We start from the raw sequence: 15,374 nt of genomic DNA, 5'->3' as shown, positions 1-15,374 counted from the left end.
ATTGACCGTATCCTTGCGCTTTGGGTCATCTCCAAACGCAAGCGAGGGTTTCGCCAGGGGCTGCTGGCAACCAATGCTGATCTCCGCAATGCGTTCAATTCGGTGAATCGGGATGCCCTCTGGAGGATTGTTGGTCTTCGTGGGGTGCCACCAACGCTGATCAATCTGATCTCTGAACTATACTCTCGTACTGAGAGTGCTGTGAGGTGTGGTGTCTCCATCTCTGACTTATTTCCAGTTGCTACTGGAGTTCGGCAAGGGTGTGTGCTGGCTCCCACACTCTTCAGCACTTGTATGGACTGGATTCTGGGGAGGATGTCAGAGAGGTCAGGTTGCGGTGCATCGTTTGGGAGTGTCAATATCTCTGACCTTGATTTCACAGATGATGCAGTCATCTTTGCGGAGACGCTGGATATTCTTATGGGGGCCCTTCAGGCATTGAATGAGGAGGCGGAACCGCTGGGATTACGGATTTCCTGGGTCAAAACCAAGATCCAGGCTTTCAACCACATATTGGATGCTGCTGTCTTGTCTGTGCCCGTTTGTGGCGAAGATGTTGAGGTCACGAAGAGATTCACTTACCTTGGCAGTGTTATTCATGTCTCCGCATGTTGCGAGCCAGAGGTTGATAGACGTCTTGGTTGGGCCTGGGGAGTCATGGATTCACTGGATCATGGGGTGTGGCGCTGTCGGTATCTAATGTATGTAGGAGGACGAAAGTCAGAGTCTTTAAGTCCTTAGTGCTTCCAGCTTTGCTCTACGGATGCAAGACTTGGACCCTTACCAAGTGCCAGAGAATGAGGCTTAACTCCTTTGGAACCAAGTTTCTTTGGAGAATCCTTAGCTATCGCTGGTCGGCATTGTGTCCAACAAGCGGTTGCTGAGAGAGACTCAGATGAGATGTTTTACCTGTATGGTCCGTGAGCGTCAGCTGCGGCTGTATGAACATTTGGCTCGTTTTCCAGATGCTGATCCAGCTCACGAGATACTCTCAGCTCGGGAGCCTCGTGAGTGGAGGAGGCCAACGGGCTGACCACGTGCCTCGCGGTTGCAGCAGGTTGATCGGAATCTCAAAGAGATAGGGTTGGGCCAGGCATCAGCCTGGGGGATGGTCAGACGGAGGCCCCTGGAGTACCGTCGGAAAGTGGATGCGGCGACGCGCTGCTCCCGCGCATGCTCCCATATCTGACCTGACCTGACCTGATATGAGCCATCGACTAACAATGCAATGGGCCATAGACTAACACCTAGACTTAAGGCCTGAGGGCTTGCAAAACGGTGCTGCTTCATTGGGGTGGAGGCAGGCCACCTGTCCAGCCAATGGGTGTAAAGCAGTGGGGTGGAGTCAGGGCAACTGAAAACTGAGCCACGTACAATATGTCATATTTTCAAAGTCCAAAAAGGACATAACTCCGTGAAAAATTGAAGAAACTCCCCAAAACTCGAAGGTGTTCTCTAACCTATCATTATAAAGCCATGTACCAAGGTTCAGTTGAATATGTTAAAGGGTAAGGGTGGAGAGTCTGGAAAACCAGAGGTGGTATGGATGGACGGACAGACAGATGGAGAGCAAATGGACAGACAATTTATTTATTTATTTATTTTTTGTACACAGAATTGAGGCTCGTGTAAGAGCTAACACATTTAACATGAAAACATGCACAGACACATAAAACATACAATTAAGGGAGCGGGAGACAACAGGAGGAGAGAGCGGGAAGCACACAAAAACAGCAACAGGAGAGAACAGGGACGTCGGTAGATCTATGGAATGAGGAGGGATGGGGAAGGAGGGAGGGGTACATGGTATAAAGCAAATTAACACTACTAGGAATTTCAGGAAAGAAGTTGGGGATTGAAAGAGGCGGATTTGAGGTGTTTTAAAGGTGGTAGAAAAGATTAAGGTTTTGGATGGGGGAGGATAAGAGATGGTGGTGAACAGCTGTTTTAAAGACCGGGAGGGAGGAGAGGGATTGAAGAGAGTGTGGGAGATTGTTTCAGAGGCGGGAGAAAAGAGGAATGAAAGAGTGAAGGTGAGCAGAGAGTCTTGATTTTGGCAGTTTCACCAGAAGAGGGTTGCTGGCAAATTGTGTGCATCCTGCAGGAATATTTGCAAGGCAGAGCACAGACAGAGCAGGGGGAGCAAGGCTGGAGAGGAGTCGGTAGAAGACAGAAAGACCACCAACCTGCCTGCGGTGAGAGAGAGAAAAACCCTCAGAATCAGCTTCATCGCTGGAGATACCAATGATTCTGAAATGTTCACCAGCCCAGACGGTAGAGCAGTATTCCATTTTTTTTTTTTTTTTTTTTTTGAATTTTGAAAAAAAAAAAAAAAAAAAAAAAAAAAAAATACCAATGATTCTGAAATGTTCACCAGCCCAGACGGTAGAGCAGTATTCCATTGAGCTGTGGATGAAAGCTTTGTATGTGGTGAGGAGCTCAGAAGTGCCCAGAAAGGACTTTGCAAAGTCATAAGTGCCCAGAGGATGCCCAGTCGGCGACTGACTTTGGAAGCCAGCTTGGAAATGTGGTTTGCCCAGGAAAAATCATGGCAGATAGTGAGACCCAAAGGCTTGAGTGACAGAACTTTTTGGAGAGGATTGTTGAGAAAGTAGATGTGAGGGTTGTCCAGACGGTATTTTCGGAGAGACAAAGTGAAAGTGTGAGATTTTTCAGGATTGAAAGACATGTTCCACTTGTTTGACCAGTTTGTGATATTGTCCAGGTCTGTAAAGAGTGAAGTTGCTGCTCTCTGCCGATCTGAGGGTTGAGATATGGGAACGGCAGAGAGAGGAGTCATCAGCAAAGAGATAGAGAGGATTTTCCAGAGAGTCGGAGAATTCATTAATGAAGATAACCCACACATACCAGTTTAGCCTATAACCTTATATACCAGTTTAACCTATAACCCATATATGCCACTTTAACCTATTACCCACACATACCAGTTTAACCTATAACCCATATATGCCACTTTAACCTATTACCCACACATAACAGTTTAACCTAAAACCCATACATGCCACTTTAGCCTATTACCCATACATGTCAGTTTAGCCTATTACCCATACATACCAGTTTAACCTATGACCCATATATGCTACTTTTACCTTTAAACCCATACATACCAGTTTAGCATATAACCCTTATATTGCACTTTAACTTATAACCCACACATATCACTTTTGCCTTTAATCCACACATACCAGTTTAGCTTATAACCTTATATACCAGTTTAACCTGTAACCCATATATGCCACTTTAACCTATTACCCATACATATCAGTTTAGCCTATAACTCAGTTTACCACTCATGACATCACGTGTGCACACTCCACAGTGGAATACTGTACACTCCAATAGACAACTGGGCTTCATCGTTATGTTATGATAATAGTTCACAACATTGGGCCTGCTATTCCTAGCCCAGTTTCGTTGGCAACCTCTCAGTTTTCTAAACCGCCACACAGTTCTGCGAGTCTATTGACCATCCTTTCCATGAACCCCTAGCTTTTTGTCCCCTCGTTTCTCCCAACTAGAGAATTGTCTCTCCCTGTGTGTGTCCATTCCTGATCTTCCCTCCAGTCCTTCGACTGCCATCTTTGATCATTCCTACATTTTCTGTGTGTCCATTCCTGATCTTCCCTCCAGTCCTTCGACTGCCATCTTTGATCATTTCTACCTTTTCTGTGTGTCCATTCCTGATCTTCCCTCCAGTCCTTCGACTGCCATCTTTGATCATTTCTACCTTTTCTGTGTGTCCATTCCTGATCTTCCCTCCAGTCCTTCGACTGCCATCTTTGATCATTTCTACATTTTCTGTGTGTCCATTCCTGATCTTCCCTCCAGTCCTTCGACTGCCATCTTTGATCATTTCTACCTTTTCTTTGTGTCCATTCCTGATCTTCCCTCCAGTCCTTCGACTGCCATCTTTGATCATTTCTACCTTTTCTGTGTGTCCATTCCTGATCTTCCCTCCAGTCCTTCGACTGCCATCTTTGATCATTTCTACCTTTTCTATGTGTCCATTCCTGATCTTCCCTCCAGTCCTTCGACTGCCATCTTTGATCATTTCTACCTTTTCTGTGTGTCCATTCCTGATCTTCCCTCCAGTCCTTCGACTGCCATCTTTGATCATTTCTACCTTTTCTTTGTGTCCATTCCTGATCTTCCCTCCAGTCCTTCGACTGCCATCTTTGATCATTTCTACATTTTCTGTGTGTCCATTCCTGATCTTCCCTCCAATCCTTCGACTGCCATCTTTGATCATTTCTACCTTTTCTTTGTGTCCATTCCTGATCTTCCCTCCAGTCCTTCGACTGCCATCTTTGATCATTTCTACCTTTTCTGTGTGTCCATTCCTGATCTTCCCTCCAGTCCTTCGACTGCCATCTTTGATCATTTCTACCTTTTCTGTGTGTCCATTCCTGATCTTCCCTCCAGTCCTTCAACTGCCATCTTTGATCATTTCTACCTTTTCTGTGTGTCCATTCCTGATCTTCCCTCCAGTCCTTCGACTGCCATCTTTGATCATTTCTACCTTTTCTGTGTGTCCATTCCTGATCTTCCCTCCAGTCCTTCGACTGCAATCTTTGATCATTTCTACCTTTTCTGTGTGTACATTCCTCATCCATTGCTAGCAAGTTCTCTATAATTTGGATATTTCACCTGCTTCCATATCTGTACAGCAACAAGTGTTTAACTTTTTTCAGTTGCTTTTCTCCATCCATGAAATGGCCTTGCACGCAATTTTGCTTTCATATAACACATACGTAAGGGATGGAATGAGCAGGCAACCTGTCCAATTAAACTAACTGCACCTTATTTTCACAGTGATCTATTGTTCATGGAGGACACAGACAATGGTACACAGCAATGTACTTTCATAGGACTTATAAGAACATTTGAAGACTATGGAAATCACGCGTGATATGAAGATTTTGAACTTGGGTTCCTCGCATCATGAGCCATGAGCTCAGATAGGAGTACCAAATGGCCAAGCCGATGGGACCACTAACAGACCAATCCAATGGGAACACTAGCAGGCCAACTCGATGGGAGCACTACGTGGCCATCCCCATGGGACACTCGCGGGTCAATCCGATAGGAACACTAACGTGCCAATCTGATTGGAACACTCGTTGGCCAACTCCATCGGAACATTAGCAGGTCAACCCGATTGGAGCATTCGCAGACCAAACATACACTAAAGCAGTTTTGGACGAGGGGCACGAAGGTCTCACGGGCGATGACACTTTCAAAATGGATGAACATTTGAACTCAAATTGCTCACAGATAGTTTGAATGAGCTGGAGTTGCTGGACTGATGCCAAAGTCACTAAAATCGCATTCTGCTTGTAATGTGACATTTAATCGAAATGTCGAGAGGTGTGGGGCGAACAAACTCCAGGGAGATCAAAACGTTTGTGCAAACTTACTTTGAGGGACAAAACTATTTCCCGGGGAATGACCGAGAGTACCATTATATTGATGTTCTGCACTCATGTATTGAAGAATAAGGAAGTAATGTCGTCTATTTCATAATGTGAGCTTTTTGTTGACTCGTGAGATTACCCGTCACACGATTCCATGGCATTCACTTTCCGAGGCTCAGAAATATGAAGCGAAGACTACGGCAGGATAAGGATGGTGTTAAGTAACAGTTCATCAAGCACCCATATCAGTGCAATTTCCCAAGCATAGCCTGTCTGAACTAATGTTGCTGTGTATCTACATAATACATACACAAAAATGCCTTTCCTTCCCTATCGCTTCCTCATCTCTTCTCCAAACTTCCTTTTCATCTTCTATCCTCTAACCTCACCTTCCTTTTAAGTAACAGTTCATCAAGCACCCATATCAGTGCAATTTTCCAAGCATAGCCTGTCTGACTTAATGTTGCTGTGTATCTACATAATACATACACAAAAATGCCTTTCCTTCCCTAACGCTTCCTCATCTCTTCTCCAAACTTCCTCTTCATCTTCTATCCTCTAACCTCACCTTCCTTTTAAGTAACAGTTCATCAAGCACCCATATCAGTGCAATTTCCCAAGCATAGCCTGGCTGACTTAATGCTGCTGGGTATCTACATAATACATACACAAAAATGCCTTTCCTTCCCTATCGCTTCCTCATCTCTTCTTCAAACTTCATTTTCATCTTCTATCCTCTAACCTTACCTTCCTTTTCTTAATTTAGCCCTCCCCAGTTTTCTGCACATAATATGTTGATGGACTCGCCTCCTTTTCTTTCCATATCCTCATAATGTAGTTTGCACTAAGAGTGGAAGAAACATCAAACATGTCCTAAGAATTGAAAGAAGTTCAAGGAAAGATGGTGAGGCATGAAGATTTCTGTAGAGACTGAACATAAGGCCATCTGACCTCAGACTTTTGATTTCCCTCTGGTTTTGCATGGGCGACCGCCCTTCGACCTCCTACCCAAGGCTCGGTTTCCACAGAGCCTCACACTTCACCGGCTGTGCCGATCCCACTTTGTATTCAAGTCCGGCCTTCACGTCTTCATTTGCTCCTACCCGTGGAGCAGTATTCCTCAATGCATTGCAAAGAAAGGACAGGAAAGGAACAACATGCGAAATGAATGGAGAAAAGGAATGAGTAAGTAAAATAAGAAGAAGAAAAGAAATGCAGAGTGGCAATCCCAGAGGCAGTACTTTTGGAGACGGCGAGAACAACACCGTTGCTGTACTATGGTTCTCTCCCTCAGGCAGGGAGTGCAGAGCTGGGCAAATTAAGGTTAAACAAGTGGGGCAGATTCATGGTAAATTTCTACTCAACTGCTGTACAACTCTTGAGAAGTTTCTTGAGAAGGGAGATCTGCACAAATTGGCACAGCATGCTCAACCAGCAATGCCAACGCTGGTTGTGTTAAGTTTGTTTTAATGGCACTTCATGAATCAGGCCACAGGCCTTAACCCCCTTCCGCCAATCCTTCCCTCCTTTCCCCCGGTTGTTATAACTTTTCACAGAGGAGGAAATGAATGCATCCCTGCATGGGGGGTCCACCCAGTAGGATGATAAAACTCCATCTTGCTCACAAACGAGAAGATGAATGGCAAAACTGCAGGGAAATATGTACGCATCATGAAAAGCAAAATGGATAATGATCATTAACTACACCTTTCCCTTTTGCACCGAAGAGTTTCCTTGCATGAAACTTCCCGAAAACGACCACATTCCCAAAATCTACAAAATTAATGTTGCATCTTTGAGGATCAAGGAAATACAGGTGAAGACGAGGAAAGTAAATGAACCGGAAAAGGTCGTTTGAGTCGTTGAGACAATTGGTCTGTCCTAGAAATTGTGCAAATACAACAACAACAACATGCATTTTAAGGCCATTTTCCCTGCTAGAGCGGGGGTTAGCCTTGCGGTCCCCATCACAATCTTCTCCATTTTGCCCTATTTTCTGCATCTCTCCTTGTTAAAATCCCCTTGCCTGCATTTCTTCTTCCACCATCTTTAGCCAAGTCTTTCTCAGTCTTCCCCGTCCTCTACTTCCTTCCACATTCATTTCCATCACTCTTCTCAACCAGTCACTTTCATCCTTCCTCAACACATGACCAAACCATCTCAACCTGTTCCTCTTCACAGCATCAATCACAGGCTCCATTCCCATCATCTTTCGCAATTCATCATTTGTCCTCCTCTCTCTCAATCAATGAATTCATTCATTCATTCAAATATTCTCTCAACGATACTCTGCACATCCACCGAACCATTCGCACTTCCACCCTTTCCAGCCTTCGTTGCTGCTCTACGTTCATTACCCATGTCTCGCTCCCATAAATCATAACACTTCTCACACATGCAGCATACACCTTTCCCTTCAGCTTCAACGACACTCCCCTCCTCATCAGCACGCCACTCAGTTCCCGGAACTTCTTCCATGCACATCTCACTCTAGCAACTGTTGCCGAGTCTGATCCACCTTCTACATTCAGCATGTCTCCGAGGTAGCAAAATGTTTTCACACCTTCCAGCTTCACGCCGTCTCCAAGATCCAACTCAACATTTCCTCCATCTGCAGCTCCCTCTGTGCAAACCTTACACTTGAATGTAGTTGCCACACTGGTTAATGACCCTCTCAGACCACTACATTTTTGATGAACCCACGCAGCGCACATTGTACATTGAATGGAGTTCACTCCGACACCCTTCCTGCACACAGCACACGGCCACTTCCCAGTTCTTTCCACCTCACCACATGCTTTACCACTTGCCATCACCTTCGTCTTTCCTATATTCACGTTCAGACCTTTTGTCTCCATACATTCCTTCCACTTGTTCATCTTTTCCTTCAGTCCATCCATACTTTCCGCAATCAACACCAGATCATCTGCATACAACAACTCCCACGGTAAACCCTCCTTTACGTTCTGAGCCAGCACCTCCATCACAGCTACAAATAGTAGTGGACTTAGTACCGACCCCTGACAAAAAACAAACGGACACATAAGACATAATAAAGGGAGCAGGACACAAGATGGGAAGAGAGGGGGAAGCACAGAAGTACAACATTTGAGAGCAGGGACATCGGGAGATCTGTGGGAGGGAGAGGGCTTGGGGGGAGGAGGCGTGGGAAGGGGAGGGGGGTGGGAGAAGTATAAAAACACGTGGACACAGCTAGGACTTCCAGGAAAGAAGTCGGATTTCAGAAAAGTGGATCTGGGGTGAATTAACGTGTGTAGAAAAGATCAAGGTTTTTGGATGGGGGAAGATGGTGGTGAACAGCTGTTTTAAAGACCTGGAGGAAGGAGTGGGATTGAAGAGAGTGAGGGAGTTTGTTCCAGAGGCGGGAGAAAAGAGGAGTGAAAGAGTGAAGGTGAGCAGAGAGTCTTGATTTTGGCAGTTTCACCAGAAGAGGGTTGCTGGCAGATCTTATGCGACCTGTAGGAGTATTTGGGGGACAGAGCACAGACATGCCTGGGGGAGGGGGGCTAGGCCAGAGAGGAGTTGGTAGAAGACAGAAAGACCACCAACCTGCCTGCAGCGATTGAGAGAAGGGCCCTCAGCACCAGCTTCATCGCGGGAGATACCAAATGATTCTGAATGCTTTGGTTTCAACCGCGTGAAGCCGAGCGAGGTATGAGGCAGGGGACCAGCCCAGAGGGGACGACAAACACCAGAAACAGATTTGACAAGATGCCACCAGAATTTGGAAGAGGGAGACAGGTTTGAGAGTTCACTCTTGAGAGCAGAGAGATATTGTTTCCTGGCTCTCCTGAGGGTGGGCACACACTTGTTTTGGGCTTTGTGAAAGGAAATGAGATTTCCTTCCGTTGGATTTACTTTCCAGGAGACGAAGGCAAGTTGTTTCTGGGCAACAGCCTCACCACAAGATTCCATGTACCATGGACGGGAGGAAGGGTAAGACAACTGAAGATGAGATGGGATAAATCTGTGCATGAGAGTGAGAGCAATTTACTTTGTTAGAATTCCCAGGATGAGTTGATGTGAGAGGCGGTAGAGATGGGAGACCAGTCCAGATGATTGATGGCTGCTTGAAGACCGTGCCACTTGGCCTGAGTGAAATGCCACATTCAGACGCTGAGGAGGCGCTCTGAGAATGGCCAGAGAGATGTCCACTTTAACAAACATATGGTCAGATGTACCGATTGGAGCAGAAGAAGAGCAGCAGCCATTTGCAGGGAAGTTAGTCATAACCAAGTCTAGAAGAGAAGATACTCCATTGACTGAGATCCGGGTCGGGAAATTGACAGATTGTGTCAGTCCCAGTGAGTCGCAGAAGTCCTTTGCTGAAGAGCCATGGCTGGTGAGAGAGGTACCAACACCCAGCCAGCTGGCATAATGACAGTTTAAATCGCCACATATGAGGAAGAGAGAGTTGGGATGAGTAGATAGAAGTTGGTCCATATTACCAAACAGCGGGATGTAGATGGAGTCATCACTGTTTGGTGGCCGGTACAACACACATATGAACAAAAGGTGGGAGCGAAGGGGAAGCCGTAGCCAGAGGTACTCCTGGGGTTGAGGTGGAAAGAGGGCAGTGCAGGGAGAGTGAGGAAGAGAGTTTTTTTTATAAAGATAGTGACCGCACTTCCAGGATGAGGCTCACGTCTATCATACTGGAGGAGGGAGTAACCAGGGAGAGATATTAAGGAATCAGAGACATCTTGAAGGAGGAAAGTTTCTGTTAAACAGATTAAGTCTGGTTTGTCAGAAGCAACCTGAATGGAGAGATCAATCAGGTTTGAGCGAAGGCCCCGTATGTTAGAGGTCCATACCGTTAAGGAAGAGGATGGGGGAGAATCGGATACAGGACAGGGGAGGGGAGGGGTAGGGTAAGATGAGGAAGAGAAGGAGGAGGTAGGGAGAGCTGTTGATAGTGTGTCAGAGATTTCAGAAGAGCTAGGAGAAAGGGAAGGATGAGGAGGACAAAAGGTTTGATGGTGATTGGATGAGGCACAGTGAGGTGTTGTTTGAGGGGGGGCAGAGCGAGGAGGAAGGTTGGAGGAGATGGAGGTAAGAGTTGGAAGGGAGAGGAAGCGGGGCAGACGCTTTGAGGAGGAGGGGTGAGAGGGGAGAATTGGAGAAAAAAGGAGGGTGGGGAGATTTGAAGGGGAGGGGGGGGAGGAGGGAGTTTTGAAATGGAGGGGTGAGGGGGGAATTTAGGAGAGGAGAGGTGAGGGGGGAGTTTAGGATGGGAGAAGCAAGGGGGGAGATTTGAAAGGGATGAGTGAGGGGGGAGTTTATGAGGGGAAGGATGAGTTTGGATTTTAGAAAGTGTTGGACGATTTATTGGAAAATGAAAATATATTGCAAACTGTATTTCTTGTGATTTTCAAGTCAGAGATCCGTTTGAAAACGTTGGAGGAAGGGTGGAATGCAGGTGAGTTTAGGGAATGCAGGAAGGAAGAACGTTAAAGATTGATTTTTTGTTTGAAATGAAGAGATTTGGTGAACAAATCGAAAACAACCTTTTAAAGAAGAAGAAGAAAAGTGTGTTATAATGTACAACAGAATACAACACTTCAGAGGAAAGTTTAAACATTTAAAAACTAAACCAAGAAAACTATCTGGGGAAATTCCCTAAATGAGGGCATGAAGGATTCCTAAGGGGATTAAGGATTCCAGCACAGGTTCAGAAGCAGGAACAGAAGAATAGGAGATTGACAGCCAGGAGAGCAGAGAACGAAGGAACAGGGAGGTGTATAAGCAAATGTGTTAGTACGGGAGGAGTGGCCTACTTTTTAAATTATTCGTTAATATGTTTTTTTGAAGGTTCGGTGAAAGTGGATCAGAGGAAGAAGGATAAAGTTGAAGAAGTATGGTGAGAACTGGAATTGGAAAGGTGTCGGCTGCAGAGGATTGAGTTATGAAGGAAGGAGAGAAAAAAAACTGGTGGGGCAAAACACGTGGTCGAAGAACGAACAGAGGAGACAACAAAGCCTCGAGGCCTGTTAAACAAGGCCTGAAAAACGCGGCAGGAACCAACCAACGATTATACACAGGTATGCACGATTTACACCGAGATCTAACTAGAAACACACAGTTGGCACTCACACCGTAAAATAAAAATTACAGTTTTGACAAAAACACAAATGAGAAAATTTCTTAACTCTGGTAACGTGGAGAGCTTTGGAAAACACACGACCTCACCGGAAAAACCGGAAGCGGAAGCCAATATTTTATGAAAATTTATCTTAAATTCATATTTATGAAAACAGATGAAAATCTCAGCAAATGCTCACAAATGGCAGACGATTATTCACATTTAAACATACGCTCAGCAAAATAAAATTACCTTGTGGTAGGTGAAAGGCAAAAGCTTAGAGATCAAGCAAAAAGGTGTTATGATCATCTCAGGTCATCTCCCACCTGCAGCCATAATCCTTTCCAACTTCCAAGCAGATTGAAAATGACCTTGGGGAAATGATAGGGTGAAAAGGGCAGAGAGAGGATGTGAAAGAGCAGCAGAGCAGGTTTTAGGACAAATGAGCTGTTGCTGTCCAGTTCAGATGTAGATAAAGAGTCCAGAGTTCAAAGATCCTTCTCCATCTTCTCAGGTGCAAAAGACAGAGAGTCCAGGAGCAGCTGGGTACAACCGGGTATGGTGGGTACAGAGAGCACGGTTTGGACACAAGATTTGGAAGCAAACACAGAATTGAGGCATTTGGCCTTCTCACAAGTGGAGTCAACTGTGGTGCCATTTGAAGTGAGGGAAGGGATAGAGCTGGACCAAGGTGCTACAAGGTTTTAGAGGAGGGAGACAAGTTTGAAACTCCCATCTCGAGATTGGACAGATGTTGTTTTCTGGCTCATCCGATAATGGACACACACTTGTTATGGGCTTTGTAGAATGATCTGTCTGATCTGAGGTTGACCGAGTCAATCCCATGGAGTCACGGAAATCTTTTGCTGAAGTGTCGTGGTTGGTGAGAGAGGTACCAACACGCAACACCCAGTCAATTTGCATGGTGACAATTGAAATCACCACATATGATGAAGAGAGAGTTGGGATGAGTGGTTAAAAGTTGGTCCATGTTGTCGGAGAGAGAGACGTAGATGGAGTCGTCATTGTTTGGAGGACGGTTCAACATACACAAACATGAGGTGGGAGTGGAGGGGAAGTCACAGTCAGGGAACTTCTTGGGTTAGGGAGGTGGAAGAGTAGTACACTTAGAGTGAGAAATGGACTTCTTGATGTACAGCGTGACTCTGTCACCAGGTGGGGGATCAGGTCTTTCGAACCGGAGGAGACATTAGCCAGGAAAACACACTAAGGAGTCAGGGACGTCTGGTGGGACGAAGCATTCTGTTAAACAGATGATGTCCAGTGAATCGGCAGCCACCTGGATTGATAGAGCTGTCAGGTCGGAATGCAGGATGTTTGAGTTCCCTACAGTTAGGGACATGAGAGGAGGAGTTACTGTTAGGGTGCAGGGATGTGGAAAGGAGAGAGAGAGAGAGAGTGGGATGGGGGGAAGTTGGGAGGGTGTGAGGCTGTGGCTTCCTACTATTCTTTTTTGTTCTGTTATGTCCTCGTCCACTTTATGTGCTAGCTCCTCCATGAGCCTCGATGAATAAATTAAAAATATAGGCCTCAGTGTAGCTACTGTTGGTCAATATAAAGAGAGTCACACCGAATGTTTACCATTTTCCCACCTACTGCGGTTGAATCTAAGGCATGACGAGATGGTACCATGGGGAATGAAAATAAATTAACTTTGGCCTTTGAAACTATGACAACCGAATGGTGGGACCTGCTGCACATTAGGTTCATGATTCAGTAAAAAAAACAACAACAAAAAAAACATTCAAGACAACATGGAAGGCAAAACAAAGATGATGGCCCATCAGAGGCAGCAGAATTGGTTGCACTTTGGGCAGACAAGAAACGACAACACGTTTACTGAACTAACCAGCACCAGTTTACTGAACAACACATCCTCTAAATAAAACGGCCAATAGAGGAACTCTGTCAGAAAAATTGTAATTTTTAAATTAATGGATCAACAATTACTGGAACTGTTGTTAACATCTATGAAATTGCAGATGGAAAAGATAACTTATTATGCTTTGCAAAGGACAAGGTGCCAGACGATACAGCACTTCCTGCTTGCATTGTTAGACCTAAAAAAAAGGTAAGTGGCCATATGGATTGCCATATGCATATGTTACGGATTCGTCACTTCCGTCGTTGTGGTTTTCATCCACTGTAAGCATTTTTGATTCCATGTACTATTATTGTTATCGTTTAAGTGAAATGGAGATAACTGTTTTCAAAAGGTAAAAAATTAGTGTTTTAAAAGAAACCGGAAACCGGATCGGGGGAAACCGGAAGAAGAAGAGGAGGAAGAAAAAAAAGCCGGAGCAAGTGAGGTCGGGAAGAAAAGCCGAGCTGCTTTGAGGTCTCAAGGAGACGCTGGCGAACGGGGGTCACGAGCGAACTTTAGGTTTCCTGGGAAAGGGATTCCTGTGACAGAGTGGTTATCGCTGTGACAGATAAACCTGCGTGTCGGGTTTTGCGGTCGATTCTGAAGAGAATCGTTGGAGAGCAGGTATGCCTCCAGTACGGGCCCGCCCACCATTTCGCCTCGCTCTCGCCATTTCACATCGCTCCAGCCTTTTCACCTCGCTCCAGCCATTTCACCGCACCCAGCCGTTAGCCTGGTTTGCGAGTGTAACGTGGATTTCGATTGGGAATTTGTGGTTCTCTGTTTGGGAGCCGCTGAACGTTCATACCCGAAGGTGTGATTTCCCAGTCGCCTTTTGGGTGCACCTTTGCGCCTCTTTGGCAGTGTTGACTGTCAGCCGACTTGGATTCTGGTCTCGATTCGACATTTTTTTTGCGATCACCGGAGCATGGATCGACTTTGGCTTGGTGCCAGGACAGTGACTTTGGGAATGTTCTTTTCGCTCACTTGGAGCACAGTGAGTTATTGAATAAGAAACTGATGGTACCATCATAGGAATTATATGGTATTTTTGTGGTGCAATTGAAACATATTGTACTTGTGCTGTTATACTTGTGTGACCTTAATACAATACTTGTTTTTGGTCACAACTGGTTGGTGCGGTTTCACCATTGGTCATTGACACACATTATAACACATCTTTCTGTCGTGACTCCTTTCGGGGCTCGGAGGTACACTGTGACCGGGGTTTGGGGAGGAGCACGTAACAGAAATTGGGGGCTCGTCCGGGATTGAATTCCCTAACATTCCCAAAATTCCCAAATTTGGAATTTTCTAACATTCCCAAATTTTTCTAAAATTTTGAAAAATTTTGTGTGAAGGCTAACAGGTGCTAACTAATAGTCACCATGGTGTTTGACACAGAAAAGTTTGCAACGTCCCCTAATGAGGCACAGTTCCAGGCGTTAAAAAGATTGGAACTCATGATATTGGCCAAATATTGTAACTTGGAGGTCCGAGTTAGTATGAAGAAAGCAGAGATTCAGACATTGGTGGTAGAATCGCTGGTGGGACAAGGAACATGGGAAGAGGTACCCTTGGATTGGTTACCAGAGGAAAAAGGAAATGTGGAGCTCTGGAAAATGGAGATCCAACTGCAGAGCCAGGAAAGGTTAAAAGAGTTGGAATGGAAAGCCGAGGAAAGGGCAGAGGAAAGGAGAGCCGAAAAGGAAAGAGCAGAACGGGAGCGAGAACTCGAGGAGAGAAGAGCAGTGGAAAGAGCAGAGGAAAGGAAAGCAGAAAAGGAAAGGGCAGAACAGGAACGAGAACTCGAGGAGAGAAGAGCAGAGGAAAGGCGAGCTGAAGAGGAAAGAAGAGCAGAGGAAAGAGCAGAGGAAAGGAGAGCCGAAAGGGAGTTAAAGGAACGGGACAAGGATTTATCAGAGGGAACTTAAACTCAAGGAGCTGGAAT

General features: G+C 45.5%; 1 protein-coding gene across 2 annotated transcripts in view; it reads right to left on the bottom strand.

Annotated features, from left to right (window-relative positions):
• The window catches only part of LOC137439526 (cell adhesion molecule 2-like), a 132,557-nt gene that overhangs the window by 28,758 nt on the left and 88,425 nt on the right, over positions 1 to 15,374 (bottom strand). The window contains exon 8 of one of the 2 annotated variants that reach the window (XM_078768115.1): positions 11,791 to 11,909. The exons of the other annotated variant lie outside the window; for it this stretch is intronic. Coding sequence (XP_078624241.1) covers positions 11,854 to 11,909 — 56 coding nt within the window. The 3' untranslated portion in view covers positions 11,791 to 11,853. Of the gene's footprint in view, positions 1 to 11,790; positions 11,910 to 15,374 lie in introns of those variants that run through there. 2 annotated transcript variants of the gene reach the window in all.

This window comes from Myxine glutinosa, chromosome 14 (genome assembly GCF_964187855.1).
Source record: "Myxine glutinosa chromosome 14, kmMyxGlut1.1, whole genome shotgun sequence".
Taxonomy (NCBI): domain Eukaryota; kingdom Metazoa; phylum Chordata; class Myxini; order Myxiniformes; family Myxinidae; genus Myxine; species Myxine glutinosa.
The sequence above is the reverse complement of the archived record's forward strand: the minus strand, read 5'-3'. Positions and strand labels throughout refer to the sequence as shown.